General features: G+C 44.0%; 1 protein-coding gene across 1 annotated transcript in view; it reads right to left on the bottom strand.

The window, feature by feature from the left end:
- The window catches only part of SLC9A1 (solute carrier family 9 member A1), an 88,693-nt gene extending 72,476 nt beyond the window's left edge, over positions 1-16,217 (bottom strand). The window contains exon 1 of the mRNA XM_087728111.1: positions 15,039-16,217. Coding sequence (XP_087584237.1) covers positions 15,039-15,369 — 331 coding nt within the window. The 5' untranslated portion in view covers positions 15,370-16,217. The remainder of the gene's footprint in view (positions 1-15,038) is intronic.
- Positions 16,218-18,556: the final 2,339 nt, after the last annotated feature.

Genomic DNA, 18,556 nt, shown 5'->3' with positions numbered 1-18,556 from the left:
GAGCAAAAGAAAACGTGTAAGTGAATTATTTCACGAAGGAAGAATTAGATAATAACATTAGGACAGGTAAGAAATGTATCTCTACTCCCAGGCCGATCATGACTCCAAGATTTCATCGTGTTGAGCATCGGTCCTCAGAGAGCAATCAAAAGCCAGGATATCATTACAAGAAACAGGCTGATGGAAGCAGTGACGTTTCTGTAATACAGTACAATTATCCCACGTTACAAAAATAGCATATTGACTAAATGTGCCTGTATGAGATGAAGCTATTGAGCTCCCCTATAACACAGGGTCGTCCAACCATGGCAACTTAAAGACTTGTGGATTTCAACTCCCATAAATATAGCAGTGACAGCAGTGTTCCCATATTTGAGGGGTTTCCATGAAAAAGAGGAGTCAAGCTATTCTCCAAAGCACCTGAGGGCAGGACAAGAAGAATGGGTGGAAACTAATCAAGGAAGGAAGCAACTCAGAACTAAGGAGAGATTTCCTGACAGTTAGAACAATTAAGGGGGGCGGAGCTGCAGCCGGTGCAGCTGGAGAGTGTTTGCAGTAGTGCCTCCCGGTTTTATTTTATTTTATCAACTTTTAGTACTCCCATTGGATCATTTTTTATTTAATTAAAAAATTTTGGTGGAGATAACAGCATAGAACATAATACAAACAAAAACTTTTGTTGCTGCTGAGAATTTAAAAAGCATGGGAAAAAGAAAGAACAATTAATTAGTGGAACAACTTGCCTCCAGAGATTGTGAATGCTCCAACACTGGAAGTTTTTAAGAAGAGATTGGATAACCATTTGTCTGAAGTGGTGTAGAGTTTTCTGCATAAGCAGGGGGGTTGGACTAGAAGACCTCCAAGGTCCCTTCCAACTCTGTTATTCTATTCTAATTAAATCCAAATGTGTTTTTCCACTCTGCATGTAATTCCATTGTGGGACAGTTATATTCACACAGCCTTTCAATGACTGTCATTGAAAAGGGACAGAAAAGAGGTGAATAACATCATGAAATAGAAAATTTGGATAGGGAGGATATTGTGTCATCCTCTTGCCAGCTTAGAACCCACCACTCTTCTTTGAAATTAAACCCAGAAAGATTCAGATCCAATCAAAATAAATACTAAAACAGGAAACCTTCCTTAGCTATTATTTTTAATCCAGTGTTATGAACTGATTTACTAAGAAGATTTGTTGCATGACCTTGAGGCAACCTAAATGCATGTTAACTGGGGAATACTGAGGGTTGAAGTCTAGAAGTCTTAAAGCTGCCAAGGTTGGACACTCCCAGCTTAAAAAAACCATGCCAATAAGATTTTTGAAACTGGGACTAGCCCAGTGGTCAGCAACCTGCGGCTCTGGAGCTGCAAGTGGCTCTTTCATACCTCTGCTGTGGCTCCCTGTCGGCTCCACAGTTGATAGAGCTTTTGATTAGGACAGGTAGAGGAAAAAGGATGCCGTGCTAGGAGGAGACTCTGGTGGGGGAACCAGACTTCTGGATGGCTTCAGAATTGAATGGAAAGGGGGCTTCCGGTTAGGACCTTTATGGCTGACCCCTGGGCTAACTGATCGACCCGCCCACCTGCCTGCAAAGAGGAATCAGCAAACTGTTACCCTTGTCGAAAACAACTGCAAAATAATAAGTCAAGATTGTTCTACAGTTAATCTTGCTTGCCAAAATTATATAAAGGCAATCTCACCCTCCACAAAGACCTGGTATTTTCTGGGTCAGCCTATATGAGACAGTTCAGTCACGAACTCAAGCGGTGCATAAACAAGGATTACAATAGATTGAACTAGAAAAATATTGTAGCTTTTTAAATATAAGGTTATTTATACTGCTAATTTACCACATTGTAGATAAAAATAAGGGAAGAATATTTCATGAATATTGGAGGTATTTTTAAGAAGATTATTAGTATTTTAAGGTATTTTGTGGACTGACTTTAAATTTAGAGAGAGAGGCGCTTGTACTGTTTTATCTCGGTTCTAAAAGGAAGTTGGAGACCTTTCCTGTTATATACTTTTTCTCACTTTTAATTTATTTATTTTTATTTCTTCTCCTTTCCATTAATGTTAGCTTGTATTTCAATATTTGATGCTAAACTTTAATAAAAGATATCATAAAGAAAAAGAGATGCAAAACCAAAAAAAGTGGAGAAAAACTCATTACTCGTTACTGAACTACAGTCACATCTAAGCCAAAAACGCATCTCAGCTGATGTTCTTCATCATATGAAATTTAGCAGAGAAACAAGGCAAAGCTAAAAAGGGCCCCAAAAGCAGAAGTGCAGGAAGAGGAAGAGGAAAAAGTCCTTCTGAGTGGTTACTAAAAAGATACTGAGGCCCTTGGAGTCAAGTTTCATGCAGTTTTGCAGAAGACGCTTGCCACGGCTTTGGCTTGAGATATTCTTCCAATTAGCCAGTCTAATCAAAAACCCAAGTATCTTCCATCTGCATGCCAACCAAACCGGGGAAAGTTTCTTTTAGACTCTTGAAGAGGAATCAGGGGGCCAGGGGTCTTCCCTTGCCACTCTTTTGCCAGACAGTTGTTCTGACCGAGGCTTCCCAAGAGCATGAAGCAAACTCTTTATCCTGACAAAAGAAAACTTTTATTAATTTATTGTGAATTCTGCTCATTCACGTTCAACAAAGTCTTTCAAGGGAGGATTTAAAGTCACAGACCTTATCTGGCTTGGAGAGCTGCCAGGCCAGTATCTGCAAAACGTGGCAAGGAGTCTCAGAGAGTCATGAACCAATTAAGCAAACTAATTATCTCCTGCAAACTCCACTCCCCTTTCGCTCCTCTTTTATTTCCTCTGGGAGGGGCCATTCATCATCCACCTGTGGTCTTACTCCCAAGTCGATCCCTGTTCTTTAGCGGTTCCCTTTGTCTGGCAACTCTGCACATGCACACACTGGGAACAGGCTCCAGCTGCTCGTCTGCCTCACTGATGTCTGACTCTGAAGGCAGCTGATAACTGACATACAGCTCTGGCCCCCTCTCTGCCTCTGACACAGAGCCCAGATCAGAGCCTTCCCCAGACTCCAGGACTGGCCCATGTGCCTCCCCAACCTCCTCACTGTCCGAATCTGCTGCCAGCTCCACTAGTCGCTGGCCGGCCACAACAACAGTGTATTGTGTTCTTGATGTTGTAAAGACTATGGCAGGGGTGTCAAACTCAATTTCATTGAGGGCTGCATCAGGACTATAGTTGACCCCTGGGGGGCAAGGCATGTGTGTCTGACTTGATGGGCATGGCCAGCTTGATGCCACTTCCCAAACTGCTAGCATGTTTCCTCTTTGCACTGGGTAGACCAGGCTGAAGTTACACTGGCCTGATCTTTCTTCTTCACACTGGGTGGACCAAGACAGCCCTGTAGGCCGGATCTGACCACATCACGGGGGGGGGGGGGTGTGCTGCTATGATCATAACTCATTTTTTAAAGCACAGTTGTAACTTCTAATGGTGGGTACAACATTGTTATATAAGCTGAACATCACCTGTAGGTAACTTGACAGGAACTATTTTGGTTATACAACATCCAGGCCAATGGTGGGATTCAGCCAGTTCACACCACTTCGGGAGAACCGGTTGTTAACTTTCTGAGCAGTTTGGTGAACTGGTTGTTGGAAGAAATCATTAGAACAGAGAACCGGTTGTTAAATTATTTGAATCCCACCACTGACCCAGGCCCGACTTTGCTATGGTCAATCAAGATTGTGGTAAGGATTTCTTTTTAAAACACTTATATTTCTGTTCAAATATTAAGCAATTTGCATAGGTCAAGTTTCCTTAAGTCAATCTGGGTTTCAAGGGACAGGCAATTTCCTTAGTCTCTGCTTGGAAATGATTATATTTTGCTTCCCATCCAAAGCAACATAATGAATGTCCTTTCCTTTTCTTAAAATACTTTATACTGAGTATTCTTGAGCTTTTACTCTGATTTCTGTATCCAATTGGAGTCAGCAGGAGAGCTTTTCCTTATTATTTTTCATACTTAATCTGGAAATAAAATGTTCCTGAAAATAAAGCTAAATGTACAAAATATGTTAGTAGAAGAGCTAGAAAAAAGGCATTTGTAACCTGTTGTAGCTTGCAACCTGATTAATCTCTAATTAACTTGGACCATATATATAGTAACTAGTTGGACACCTGTGCTCCACTATGAAATTATATGATCGGGCTTGATAAATTGACACAGCTTCTCTCCCTCAGGTTTGCCCCCACAGAAACCTCTCCTCTCCAATCCCCTTCTCTCCCTCAGGCTTGCCCCACAAAGGCCTCTCCTATCTCATCCCCTTCTCTCCCTCAGTCTAACTCTTTAACATCAGAGAGTTTTTTCAGGAGGGGAGGGGGAGTAGAATGTCTAAACTCCCAGCCTACAGGCGGGATGAGTCACCTGCTGGCCACGCCCATGCCCAAGTGGCAGTTGGAACAGAGTTCTTTTCAGGTTGGGAGGAGGAGTAGAGTAGAACATCTAACTCCTTAGCATTGGAGCATGTTAATAATAATATAAAAAATACTAATGATCTGATGGTCATTTCAAAACATCCTTTGTTAGCAAGCACCTAGAAGCTAAGAGGAATATACATGGCAAATTTCAAGTTTGTAGGCTTTACGTGTAGGTTCTGGAGATTTCATGATGATGCGTAAATGGCATTTCACTTTTATTTATATAGAGATTACCTACATTAATGAAGATAGAATTTAAAAATAATCATGTAGCTTACATTAAAAAGGAGGCTATAGAATCCTAGGAATAAGGACATAACTTTCTTTTTTCCCTAAATTAACCATAGAAACTTTTATGCTTCTTTAGCAGAACAATTTTTCATCTGAGGTCAAAAGTAAAATTAACAAAAAAGGAATTTTAAAATGCAAAACAGGAACCAGATATATACATCCCTTCAGATGAGGGGACAGGATGTATCCCTTCTTAACTGCTTTTTGGCACCAGCTTACCCCAAAAGGTGTCAGCTTAGTAAACCAATTCGCCTAATAAAGAAGTTTTAGAAAAGAATAGCATTTTAATTGGATTAATTGAATGTGTCCCATAATTTCTGAAACAGCTGGTTTCAGTCTGGTGTTCCGTAAATATTTTGAACTACAGCCTTTCAGCTCCACCCTAGGAACAAACAAACAAACACACACACACACACACACACACACAAACACACACAAACAAAACTAATATAGATCTATTTCAAGCTATTTAGCTCTCATCAGCTAGCCATACTCTTACTGGGATTTGAACCTGGGCTGTTTTAACATGTAAGGCAATTGCATTAGCCTCTAAGCCACAAGCTCTCCTCCCTTATCAGCTGAGCCAAGGAAATAATTAAGTGTTATGTCAAAGCACCCGGTATGCGCAAATATGGAAGGAGCTGAATTATTTGGACACACTTTTGGGCACATTATTTGCTTTGACATCACACACACACACACACACACACACACACACACACAAAATCAGTTTGACTTAAACATTCCTAACCATAGACTGCCGTATTGGAGGAACGCATGTTGTTAAAAAAGAAGTGCTGATTCAAACACAGGTTCATTCAAATAATGATGCCTCATCCCTTCCTTCAGTTTTGTGGAAATAAGCAAATGTAAAAATATAAGGTGTTTGGGAGACACACAACAGCTCATTTGTGAATGAGGAGCAGGAGTCAGAAAAAAAATATGCTGTAAGCAGCTCAAGAGTGCCCTGTTATTTTGAACTGGTCTGGAACTGCCCGTCAATTACTGTAGTTTTAGATACAGTGCTAGTTAAACAACCAGACACAGAAGTGCAGGCAGTGAATTGGAAATGTGGATCAAATCTTCATTTCTGAGCTTACCTCATGGTTAATAAGATGAAGCAGTGTGCATGCATCCAATAATCAATTTTAGCAACCCATGTATTTATTTGGGAGACAACTGGAATATAGCAGAACTAAATTGTTAGTCTGCAGGCTGCAATTGAGATCACTGAGCTAAGGCTGAAAATGACTCCTAAATAATTATCCATTTTGGTCTGACCTAAAATTGAAACTGCCGGCTATTGGTGTCTGCTCACCCACCAATATTGTACAGAATAATGCAGGGGCATTTCCACCACCTGGAATCACAGTTGTGTTCTCTACACCTTTATTATATACAGTATTATCAAGGCTTTTCTCTACCAGCTGCCACAGATGTTTGAGAATGTCACCTTGAGTGCTGCAATTTGGAGTAAGACCATTTAATTTGCACCACTAAAGTCAATGAGCAGATTAAAACACACATTTCCAAATCCTGCATGATAAACTTTAAAAACATGCCAAGATGCACAGAAAAGGGTGTTCTGCAGTAAATACTGTATGGCCTAAATTTGCATTGTGAGACAAAAAAGTAACTCCTGTACAAAGATATATACATATAGCTCGACTCCTTATCAGCCAGCCCTATGGGAGGAAGATCATTACTTCCATTCTCTGTCCTTCGGCTCGTCCCATATTTGGGCATACTGGGGGTTGTAAAATCTAAATAGATACCTTTCACCCTGGCTGGCTGATAAGGAGTCGAGCTCTGTGGCTCAATGGTTAACACATCTGCCTTAGAGGCAATACAGCACAGGCTCGATTCCCAGTAAGGGTATGGCTAGCTGATGAGAGCTAAATAGCTTGAAATAGATCTATACTAGTCTCCCTTTATTTATTTATCAGCACAAATATAACAAATGTAACAAAAAGGCAACAGTAAAAAAATATTGGGTTCTGTCTGGATGGTCTCTTGTGACGAGCCGAAGGACAGAGAATGGAAGTAGTGATCTTCCTCCCATATTTGGGCATACCGGGGGTTGTAAAATCTATAGATAGATAGATAGATAGATAGATAGATAGATAGATAGATAGATAGATAGATAGATAGATAGATAGATAGATAGATAGATAGATAGATAGAACATTTGTAGCTGAACAAAATGGGAACAAAACTAATATGAATTGGAAATAAATGTATTTATCCTCACAAGAAAGATAGAGATGGGGGAGGGGGAGAAGGAGAGGTCTACTTTAGAACTTCACATTATGCCAGGAGCAGTTGAGAAGGAACATTTTATTGTGGCATGGGATTAAAAAACAACAGCAACTTTATTCTATCCATTTAAAGTTTTCCTGGGAGGGGGAAAAAGCCCCTTCATCATACTATCTTAGATAGCATGAAAAAATATGCCAGGACTTCTGCATGCAGATTTTATACACAGAACTCTATAGCTCTGCTCTGCTCTAATCTGCTATGCTATGTTATGCTATTTTAATATATGCTATACTATGCTATGCTAATCTACGCTGTGCTGTGCTATGTTGTGCTGTGCTGTGCTGTGCTGTGCTGTGCTGTTCCATTCCACTCCACTCCACTTCACTCCACTCCACTCTACTCTACTCTATTCTATTCTCATCTATTCCATTCCACTCCACTCCACTCCATTCTATTCTATTCTATTCTATTCTATTCCATTCTACTCTACTCTATTCTATTCTCATCTATTCCATTCCATTCCACTCCACTCCACTCTACTCTATTCTCATCTATTCCATTCCATTCCACTCCACTCCACTCTACTCTATTCTCATCTATTCTCATCTATTCCATTCCACTCCGCTCCACTCCACTCCACTCCACTCCACTCCACTCCACTCCACTCCATTCCATTCCATTCCATTCTATTCTATCAAAAGTGCCTTACCAATGATAATGGTTAAACTAAAATGTGACTTAGGCCAGCGTATGTATGCAGAGATTGGGCCGGAATCACAACTAAGAAAGCATATTCAGTTTAATTAATAATAATTTTTAAAAACTTTATTGATTTAGTCATTTGACCATATCAAATATACAACACAAACACAAAAATACAAGAAAACAAAGAGACATTCATAGTAAGTCATCACTCCTACAGTTAACCCCAATTGGATCTCAATATTCCACCCCCTTTGAAATGGCCTTTGACAGTTGAAAACAACTTTGAAGTCTAATTAACTAAAAATAGACTTCATTATCCTAAAATTAGGTACCTTATTTATAAAATGTATATGCTGCCCATCTCACTAGCTCGATATGTCAACAGTAGTCTTGCCTACGTTTTCACTGAAATCCTCCCATCTGCTTTGAAGTTTACAAGTGCAGTAAGTTAAGAATAAAACTAGCATCATCATTTACAAGTGTCAGTTCATCAACCACCAGCAGCTGCAGCATCAGACAACTCTGACTGATCTCCTCCAAAAGGTAAATCGAATTAGAGCTGGTGAACATTTGGATAGGAGGCTGGCCAGGGAACTTGAAAAAAACCATCCCCAAATAAGGCAAAAATGAACCATTTTCCTAGTATTTCCAAGAGAGCTGCAAAGACATGTCCTGAAGTAACTAGGAGTCAAGCTTGACTCAATACAGACTTAATTTAACAACCAACCTTCTCTGCAGAAACCATTTTATGTCTGTACAGTGCAGCCATGGTACATATACCTGGAATTAAATGTTAGGTAAGTGAATACTAAAAAGTGGCTCAATGGCTAAGATGCTGAGCTTGTTGATCAGAAAGGTCGTCAGTTTGGTGGTTTGAATCCCTAGTACCGTGTAAGTGAGCTTCCATTACTTGTCCCACCTTCTCCCAACCTAGCAGTTCGAAAGCATGTAAAAAGGCAAGTAGAAAAATAGGGACCACCTTTGATGGGAAGGTAACAAGTGTTTTGTGTGCCTTCAGTATTTAGTCATACCAGCCACATGACAATGGAGATGTCTTCGGACAGCGTAGGCTCTTCAGCTTTGAAACAGAGATGAGCACTGCCCCCTAGAATTGGGAACGACTAGCACATAGGTGTGAGGGCAACCTTTACCTTAACTGAATACCCCTCCATTCAAGCATAGTTAGATTTCCTTCCTTGATTTTTCCCCATGCTTTTCTCCCTTCTGCCCTCCACCAGATAGCATGAAAGACCGTATTTCGCCAGTCTACCAAAATGCCGGGCAGGAAGCCAACCACAAACCGTAGCAGGAGTCAAAGAGATGCTTGGAAGTGGGCATTTGTTTACCTGCAGCTCAGCACCCTAACAGCCTCCTCCTCCTCCTGACTTCCACCAACTTCTGCAGAGATGATTTTCCATTTTCACATCCATCGCCTTCTAAGTCCAAGGTTGACCATCAGTAAACAGCACTGAAATATTGCAGGGGAAAATATTCTTTGGCTCAGCAGCAGAAAAACCCTGCAGTTCTCTTCTCGTTTACCCAGGGACTGTATTCAGACAACGATCTGATCAAATCAGTTCCCTAACCAGTAACAGCACAGCCTGGTGAATGTTAATCCTGGTGTCCTTTTAACATTTTCTTGACTTAGTATGTTGTAGGAACTTAACTCTATTCAGTTGATGAATCATGCTACACTTGACCTTAGTCAAAAGACCAACAAGAAGCTATTACAAAATAATTATTTAATCATGAGTAAACATGACTGCTTTGAACTACAATACACTGCTATTGTGGTTATTATGTTTTCGTGCACTCACTAGAGTCCTTCAGGACTGAGTAGATCAATAAACTGTATAAGTCCTATCAATAAATCCTGTTGGGGCCCATCCTTTGGTTGCAACTGAACTGCAGCCTTCCCGAAGAGCAGAGAAATAGATGCTTCAGCTTGTTTGGCATAGACCCCAAGGACCACAATAGTCAAAATTAGGATCGTCTCCTTCTGATTTTATTACTCCTCTTTTAGCTTATTTTTCTTGAGGGAGCTCTCAAGTGCTAGATGTCAGCATTATTCCTTGGTGTTTCCAAGTTACAACAGAAATGTTTTGTCATCAGAGGTCTGTTGCTCAGAAACACAGGAAGACGTTTTATCTCAATGTACCACATTGGACCAAACTATCAAGGTGCCTACCAACTCCATATAGCCTTCTATGTATATGCATTGAAGTGACTTCTTAGGCTTCAGCTTAGAGCAGTATTTCTTAATCTTAGCCACTTTTAAGATGTGTGGACTTCAACCTCCAAATTCCTCAGCAAACACAAACCAACTGAATATTGTGTTCACATTCACTAATTTGTATTGTAGTTGACTTCATAGATCATAGTGGATTTTCTCACCAATTAGCTTGGTCAACAAACCATAGTTAGCATATTAGAAATCTGAGTGTCCCCCACCAACAATGTCTGTAACAAACTATGATGTCAACAGGTGCCTCTTGTGCAAATGATGTGATTATTATATCAGAATTCCATTCCCACGAAATATCTTTCCTTGGTCTCTTCCTGCCTGCTCAATCTGGTCAGAGAATAAACTGCATTATACATTTAGCAGTAGTTTTTCTGACCCAAGCATGTCAATGTAGACTTTTAAGATTTTATTCTTCAAGCTTTAAGATGGATGTACTTCAACTTTCAGAATTCCCTTACTATTCTGGGAGTTGAAATCCACACATTTTAAAGTGGCTGATATTGAGAAACACTGGCTTAGAACATTAGGCAAACCTAGTTATTGGGATTTAAAGGGCTATTACAAGAAGATGGTATGAATTTCCAAAGAATGGAAAGATCCCCAATTTGAAATAAAAAGGAATTTCCCACAGTGGATAGATAGTAGCAGCATTCTGATGTTTCATAAAGAGGGGTTTTTTCCCCCCAATCCTATCCAGAATGAACGAACGAACTAACGAACGAACGAACGAACGAACGAACGAACGAACGAACTAACTAACTAACTAACTAACTAACTAACTAACTAACTAACTAACTAACCCTCAAGGGATGCAGTGGCTCAGTGGCTAAGATGCTGAGCTTGTCAATCAGAAAAGTCAGCAGTTCAGCGGTTCAAATCCCTAGCACCGCATAACGGAGTGAGCTCCCATTACTTGTCCCAACTTCTGCCAACCTAGCAGTTTGAAAGCATGTAAAAATGCAAATAGAAAAACAGCATTCCCTGCATCTTTGGTGTTAAGTCATGCCGGCTACATGACCACAGAGACATCTTCGGACGACGCTGGCTCTTCGGCTTTGAAACAGAGATAAGCACAGCTCCGTAGAGTCAGGAACAACTAGACCATATGTGCGAGGGGAACCTTTACCTTTTATCCAGAAATGCTGTGGATTAACCATCTGTTTGCCTGTAAAGCAATTACTGCATTGCCAGATTCCCTAACACCACAACTTATTTACAAGTGGAAGGCTCATTTCAGATTTTGCAGAGTTTAGCTGCAGAGATTTCAACTTTGTCTTTAAAACCTGACCAGGCCAAGCACAATTTTGTTTCCTGGTTCCCTTCCTCCCACATTAAACTTCCCCTTAGAAATTGTAAATATTTGAAGGAGGCCCTTTACAAACTAGCCATAAATCCACAGAGGAGATCTCCTCCTGCTAGGCTCCATTTAGGAATAGATAGTTTGTTACAAGCCATTTGTCCTCTTCTACAATATTTCTTCTTGCCTAAAAGTTTGCACAACAGTATTTCCCCGTAACAGTCCAGTTCCTTAATTTTATTTCAGATGGGTCAGTGCACAACAATGTGCAAGAATGATACAGCAGAAGAAATGTGCAGTGTTCACATCCAGGAGAAAGAACCTTCCCTTCTTCCTTATTAGATGAAAATATTGCACGCAAGAGTTAATCTCCCCAGTCTTAAATACCAGACTCTGTTTTAGCAGGTATGCCTTCTAATTAATTACTGTCACTGTCCAGTCTAAAACAGAAAAAGAATGTATGAGATTCCAGGATATATAAAACAGGCACCCGTAAAAGCAATAAGCAACATGTTCAAAGATCAGCTTGCAGCCTACTCATAGTGGCATAAGTTTTCCATTTATAAGGCAAATTTTGATGGAGTTTTAAAAAAAAGGGCATTTCTCCATATCAACTGTACTGTTCTTTCCCAAATCTATGAGACTTTCTGTGACGGTGCATAAATATTATTGCTCTAAAAAGAACATCCAGTAAAGCTATTTCACCGATGCTTCAGAAGCCAAATATAAAATCCAAGCTTAAATAAAGAGAAGTGTGACAATGGGACAATATTTTTTTCCTAAATCTCATCAGTGTCCTTGCTTGCCTAAGTTCAGGATATTACTTGCCTAAAAGAAACCTGGTCAAAAATATTCCTGACGTATTCCTCGGGAACACAGGAAAGTTTTCGTATTACATTAGCTCAATGGCCCAGCAAGTCAGAATCAGCAGAGCAACTTCAGAATTTTGGGGCCCAGACTCTGCTAGTCATGTCAGATATTAAACATGGGACCTCCTGCAGGCAAAGGAACTGCTATAGAGCTGCCTTTTTCAGAAGTACTGCCTGCACTAGAAATCGCCAATGAAAAAAGCCTAGTCAACCAAGGTGTCAAATGAAGATCTAAGGTGGACAAGAAAGCAAATCTAGAATTCACATTCTTGGTTCTTCATATTAGATGCCGTGATGACGAACCTATGGCAGGCGAGCCACAGGTGACACGCGAAGCCCTGTCTGCCAGCACACAAGACGTCGACCCAGTTCACCTCCACTGCGCATGCACGCACACCACCTGCCGGCCAGCTGATTTTCAGGTCTCTGCTGTGCAGAGGGTGCATGCGGGAGACATGTGCACATGTTCAGGGGGGTCATGGGGGTGCAATGCACCCCCTGGAGCCCATTTTTGGTCCCATGAGGCTTCAGGGAGGCCTGCTAGGCCCAAAACAGGCCATGGGGGTCACGTGCATATGCGGGGGGCAGGGGGAGCATGGGGGGTTGCACATGTATGCACAGGGGGCGGGACACATTGCATTATGGGTGTGGCCATGGGCTTTTGGCACACAAGGACAAAAAGGTTAGCCATCACTGTATTAGAGGGTACTCAACAAAAGGCAGCCCAGGTATTCTAAATAGGCCAGCCTTTCTTCCAGGTGTCTTTCAAGCGTGTTGCATTCTCACCCCAATACTATCCTCTCAGCATGGACAAAGCCAAGAAGCCAGCAGGATGTCTGCTTGGAGAAAGAGATCCTAACTATAGGGAGGAGCACCTATTTTAAATATGTACCTTGACTGCCAGGGAAAAGCACACACACATACACTTTTCTTCTGCAGTCTCAGTTGTGTCCCAGTGAAGATCACACACAATTTAGCCCATGCTCACCAGTCTCCTTCCTGATCCACTTAAATTTCCAAAAATAAACCAGAATAACCTCTATGCTGCCTAGCACACAATACACTTAGTTATAAGATTAACCTGAAAGAATGAGGTATCTTTCCAGAAATACACTTTTTGCACAGGCAGGGGGGTCATGATTGGTGACGCAGTCAATGCTCCACCTGTCCTTCAGGTGCATCAGAAGGCATCATAATTGCACCATGATTTATCTGGCCATTTCCAGGGAGGGCTTCTGACCCTCAGGAATGCTGTGAGTCAGGTAATACAGAGCAGATGCCAAAAGAGACAAGAGCATCAAAGGCACATGGCCTTGCCTTTATGTTCATCCTTGCACCTCTTCTCTAGCAATAACACTATGTACCACTTCATAGACTTTTTACTGCCCTCTCTAAGCAGTTTAAAGAGTCAGCATATTGCCCCCAACAATCTGGGTCCTCATTTTACCAACCTCAGAAGGATAGACGGCCGAGTCAACCTTGAGTTGGCCAGGATCGAACTCCAGGCTGGGGGTAGAGATAGCTTGCAATGGTGCATTCTAACCACTGAGCCACCAAGGCTCATAAATTGTTGGAAGCTACTTTCCGTAATTTCTTCGTTGCTCATATACATCATATGGCATACAGGTAGTCCTCAACCTACAACCATGATTGGAGCCAGAATTTGTGTTGTTAAGCAAGGCAGTTGTTAGTTGCTCCTAATTTTACAACCTTTTTTTTTACCAGGTTTATTAAGCAAATACTGCAATTGTTAAGTGAATCGTGCAGTCATTAAGCAAATCCAGCTTTTGACTTTTTGCTTGTCTGAAACCTGCCAGGAAGGTCACAAATGGCAATCTCATGACCCTGGGGACACTGCAACCATGTCAGATGCCAAACCCCTGAATTTTGATCCCACGACCAAAATTGGGAATGCTAGAATGGTTGCAAAGTGCGAGGCCCAGTCATAAATCACTTTTGTCATTGCCATTGTAAGTTCTAATGGTCACTAAATGAATGCGTGCAAATTGAGGACTATCTGTAAATTGAGGACAACACACTTTACAGGAGGCTCTGTCCTTGAAGAGCATCCAGAAGCTCCAGTTGGTGCAAAAGCTAGCAGCCCGCATGGTTTTCTGCAGACACCGGTGTGGCCATGTATGACGTCTCCTGCGGGAGCTGCATTGGTTGCCGATTTGCTTCTGGGTGAAATTCAAGGTGCTGGTTGTCACCTTTAAAGCCCTTCATGGCTTGGGACCAGGTTACCTGAGGGACTGCCTCTTGCCGGTGGCATCTACCCGACCCATCAGAGCAGGGAGGCAGGGAATGCTGTGGGTTCCATCCCCGAGGGAGATACACCTGGTGGGACCCGTAAGTGGGGCCTTCTCCGTGGTGGCTCCCTCTGTCTGGAACGTCATCCCCCCCGAGATTAGAACGGCCCCCACTCTAATACTCTTCCGGAAGGCGCTAAAGACCTGGTTCTGCCAACGGGCCTGGGGAACCCAGAGCGGGATGGAGCCCATTAAACGGCTCATGTGATCTCCTGACGCAAAGGCGAAAGGTGGGGGGTGATTTTATTACTTTGATTTATTTGATTTGTTATTAGTTTTACTGTTTTTAGATGTGGTTTTTATATTCCGTAAGACACCTCGAGTCGCCATGGGCAAATAGGCGGCACCGTAAATTTAATAATAATTATTTATTATTAAATACATAATAAATAAATTTCCTTTCCCTGAGGAGGGTAGCTTTTCTGTTTAGCTCTAAAGAAAGGAAGAAGTTTAGGAAAGGTAATCCTGGGAAACAGACCTCGGTGCCAACAAAGTCCTTTTGTTGCACGCCACAACTTTTGTGTCTCTCCCTCTCTCTCTCACACACACACAGACACAAAGCACAAACCCACAGATAGGCCGGTGGGCACCTGGAACCAACCTACCTAATTTCATCAAGCAGGCCAGCAGGATCCAGAGCGTAATCTCAAAGGGCAGGTGCACCTGCTCGTAGTGAAGCGCCAGGACGGGGAAAAGTTTCCGAGTCCTGCTGGTGTTCTTGGTGTGCCCGCCGTCGGGGCCACTCTCGGCGGGAACCGGCGGAGAGGCGGTGATGCCCTCGGTCACCAAGCTGGGCTGCCGCGTGATCTCCATGGGAGCATCCGAGCCGGAGCTCTGAAGCACCGGCAGCAGCCCCAGCAGGGCAGCCGCGCCAAAGAGGAAAGGCAAAGCGCGGAAGGAGCAGCGGGGCCTCTCCAGGCATCGCGCCGCCGGCATGGCGATCCTCTGGTGCCCGGGAAAAGCCGGACCTAAGGGGTGGTTGGATTCCGACGACCCTGCCTGGTTGTATCAAGGTTTCATCGGAGGCGGTTGGGGGACGGGCTGCGGAATCAGCGGAGGCCACCGGCGGAACGGAGCCCGGAGAAATCCACCCGACGGGGGGAAGCGCTCATAATAGGCAAGGGCCAGCTTAGGACGGGGCGCTCTTTCCTGGGGAGCGTCTCTGCAGGGCGAGGGAGACGAGCGTTCAGACTCGGGGGCGCTGCCGCTCAGCCGGCGAACCGCAGCCGATCATCCACCCGGTGCCCCAAATCCGCCTTCCAGGCGAGCGGTCTGGAACTTGGGACGCGCACACGCCTCGCCTCCAAGGACAGCTGAGCAGAGGCGGTTGCGGAGGGGCTGGCTGGGAGCAGGAGCGAACCCCCTTAGCGGCAGCAGAAGGAGAAGGAGAAGAGCCGGGCAGGAGAAGGGGGCAGAAAGGGCAATCGGACGAGCCAGCAATCGGGCAGCCGAAGCGGCGCAGAAGCCAAGCAGGCGACCGCAGTCAGGCCGCTTCCCACGGCTGCAAGAGAAGGCGCCTCTCCGGGGGTGGCGTGGCTTCTTCGTTCTCCCGGAGCAGCGGCAGGCCAGGAGGAGGAGGAGGGGGAAGCGGCAGGCACGGCGGGCTTGGGCTCCCCAGTGCTGGGAAGAAGGAAGCTGAGCTGGTTCCGGATCCTCGTGCGCCGCAGCGGGGCAGCTCCGCCCGGCTCGGCTGCTCCTCCCCCGGGGCTCCCAACGCGCGGCCGGAGAGGACGCTGTCTCTCTCTCTCTCTCTCTCCCGCCTTGCTGCCTTAGCCTGAGACAAGGACGCCGCGGGGAAAAGCTGAGGGAGAGGAGGGGAAGGAGGAGAGGAGGGCGCCGCCGACGCCGCGCCTCCTTCCCTCGCCGCCACACAGCAGCCTCCGCCGGCTGGAAGCAGCACTACACGGGAGCCTCCGCGTCGCAACCGGGCAGAAGGGCTGGGCGCCAGCCAAGCCGCTGGGCAAATCGAAGGAGGACGGAGAGGGGCCGCTTCGAGCCACGTGCCCGGCCTGGAGACCTCGTCTCGGCGGACCAGGCTTTTTAGACCGCCCGTATTCAACCAGCCGCTTTCAAGGGCAGCTGGGAGGCGTCAACTGGAAAGCGTAGGGAGCAGCAAGCCGCGATGGCGGGCGCCGGGTCACGCCTCCCGCCCTGCGAAGAGAAATCACCCCAGCCGTTGTCTGTAGAGATTCTCAGGCATCCCGGTCGTGGTTGACCCAAGAAGCTTCTTCTGCTCTGACTGGATGGTGAGGAATGGAAGGATGTATAGATTTGTTAAGAAGATTTATAAAGGTAAAGGTTCCCCTCGCAGATATGCGCTAGTCGTTCCCGACTCTAGGGGGCGGTGCTCAACTCCGTTTCAAAGCCGAAGAGCGAGCGCTGTCCAAAGACGTCTCCGTAGTCGTGTGGCTGGCATGACTCGACCCACGGAACACTTATTACCTTCCCACCAAAGGTGGTTCCTATTTTTCTACTTGCATTTTTTACATGCTTTCAAACTGCTAGGATGGCAGAAGCTGAGACAAGTCACAGGAGCTCACTCCCTTACGCGGTGCTAGGGATTCAAACCACTGAATTGCTGACCCGATCAACAAGCTCAGCGTCTTAGCCACTGAGCCACCCCCCTCTCCTAGGAAAATATTTTAGGAAATATTAAAAGGACAGAATATTTCCCCTAAAAGGGAGGCAGAAGCTCACACACAAACCTTTGTCAATGAGCCATTAAGGCCTGAGCCAGTCTATTCTACATAACAAAGATCTATCTCCTTGATCTACCCAAAAGCATTTTCATTGCATTATTACCCAGCAAGAGTCAACCAAGCTTGGGACTCAGGACAGCCTACAGAGTGGCTCCTGCATGGGCCCATGGGAGTCTGACAACCAATCAGAATACAAGCTCAAATTCTAAAGTGCAGAGAGGGTATAAAACTCAGGGACTCTCCGTATCTCTTCCCTTTTTTTTCTTCACCCAACATCTTCAAGGCACGTGATCCTGTCCACCATTAAAACCATCTTTCCAAACAGCCATCATGTTTCTGGTGTCTTTCTTCCCACTTAGAACTGAACCCAGGACATTTCTTCCAACACCACCACCACCAACACCCAGGACATTTCTTCCAACACGAAAGTCCAGTTGCCTCCTGAAAAAGCACCTTTGGGACCCCTCAGCAATTCAGCTACCAAATCCGAAATGCTGATTTCCACACTCCGGACCACTAGGGGAAGGACGGCCTCGTTCCAGCATCTTCCTAATATAGACAAGAGCAGTTGGGCTGGGGTATTGGAGAAGTCATATACAGGTAGTCCTAGTCTCATAACCATTCCTTTAGTGACTATTTGAAGTTACAAAAGTAATAAAAACGTGACTTATGACCACTTTTCACTCTTGTGACTGTTGCAGCATCCCCACGGTCATAGGATTAAAATTGGGATGCTTGGAACTGATTCATATTTATGACGGTCACAGTGTCCCGGGGTCATGTGATCACCTTTTGTGACCCTTTGACAAGCAAAGTCAATGGGGAAGCCAGATTCACTTTTACAACCATGTGACTAACTTAACAACTGCAGTAATTCATCTAACAACTGTGTCAAGAAAGGTCATAAAATTGGGCAAAATACACTTAACTGTCTCGCTTAGCAACAGAAATTTTGGGCTCAATTGTATAGTATACTGTAGATAGTCCTTGATTTATGACCACAATTGATAATTTCTGTTGCTAAATGAGACAGTTGGGAAGTAAGCCATTTTCTGACCGTCTTTTGCCACAGTTATTAAGCAAATCCCTGCAGTTGTTAAGTGAATCATACATCATTAAGCAAATCCAGGTGTGTTTGTGTGTATGTATCCCAACTTTCCTTGTAAGAAATTAGCTGGGAAGGTTGCAAATAACGATCACATGATCCCAGGATACTACAACTATTGTGGCATTATTGTAAATACATGGCAGTTGCCAAATGCCTGAATTTTGATTACATGGCCATGGCGATGCTGCTACGGTCATAAGTGTGAGAACTAATCATTAGCCACATTTTTCAGTATTGTTGTAACTTTTGTTAGCACAATTTGTAAATGGTTGTAAATCAAGACTATCTGTAAATTGTGCAGACTTTAGTGCAGTAA

Source organism: Thamnophis sirtalis, unplaced genomic scaffold, assembly GCF_051295495.1.
Source record: "Thamnophis sirtalis isolate CommonGarterSnake01/CBP01778 unplaced genomic scaffold, rThaSir2_p1.2 scaffold_13, whole genome shotgun sequence".
Classification (NCBI taxonomy): Eukaryota; Metazoa; Chordata; class Lepidosauria; order Squamata; family Natricidae; genus Thamnophis; species Thamnophis sirtalis.
Note: the sequence above shows the minus strand (reverse complement) of the source record. Positions and strands in the feature narration are given on the sequence as shown.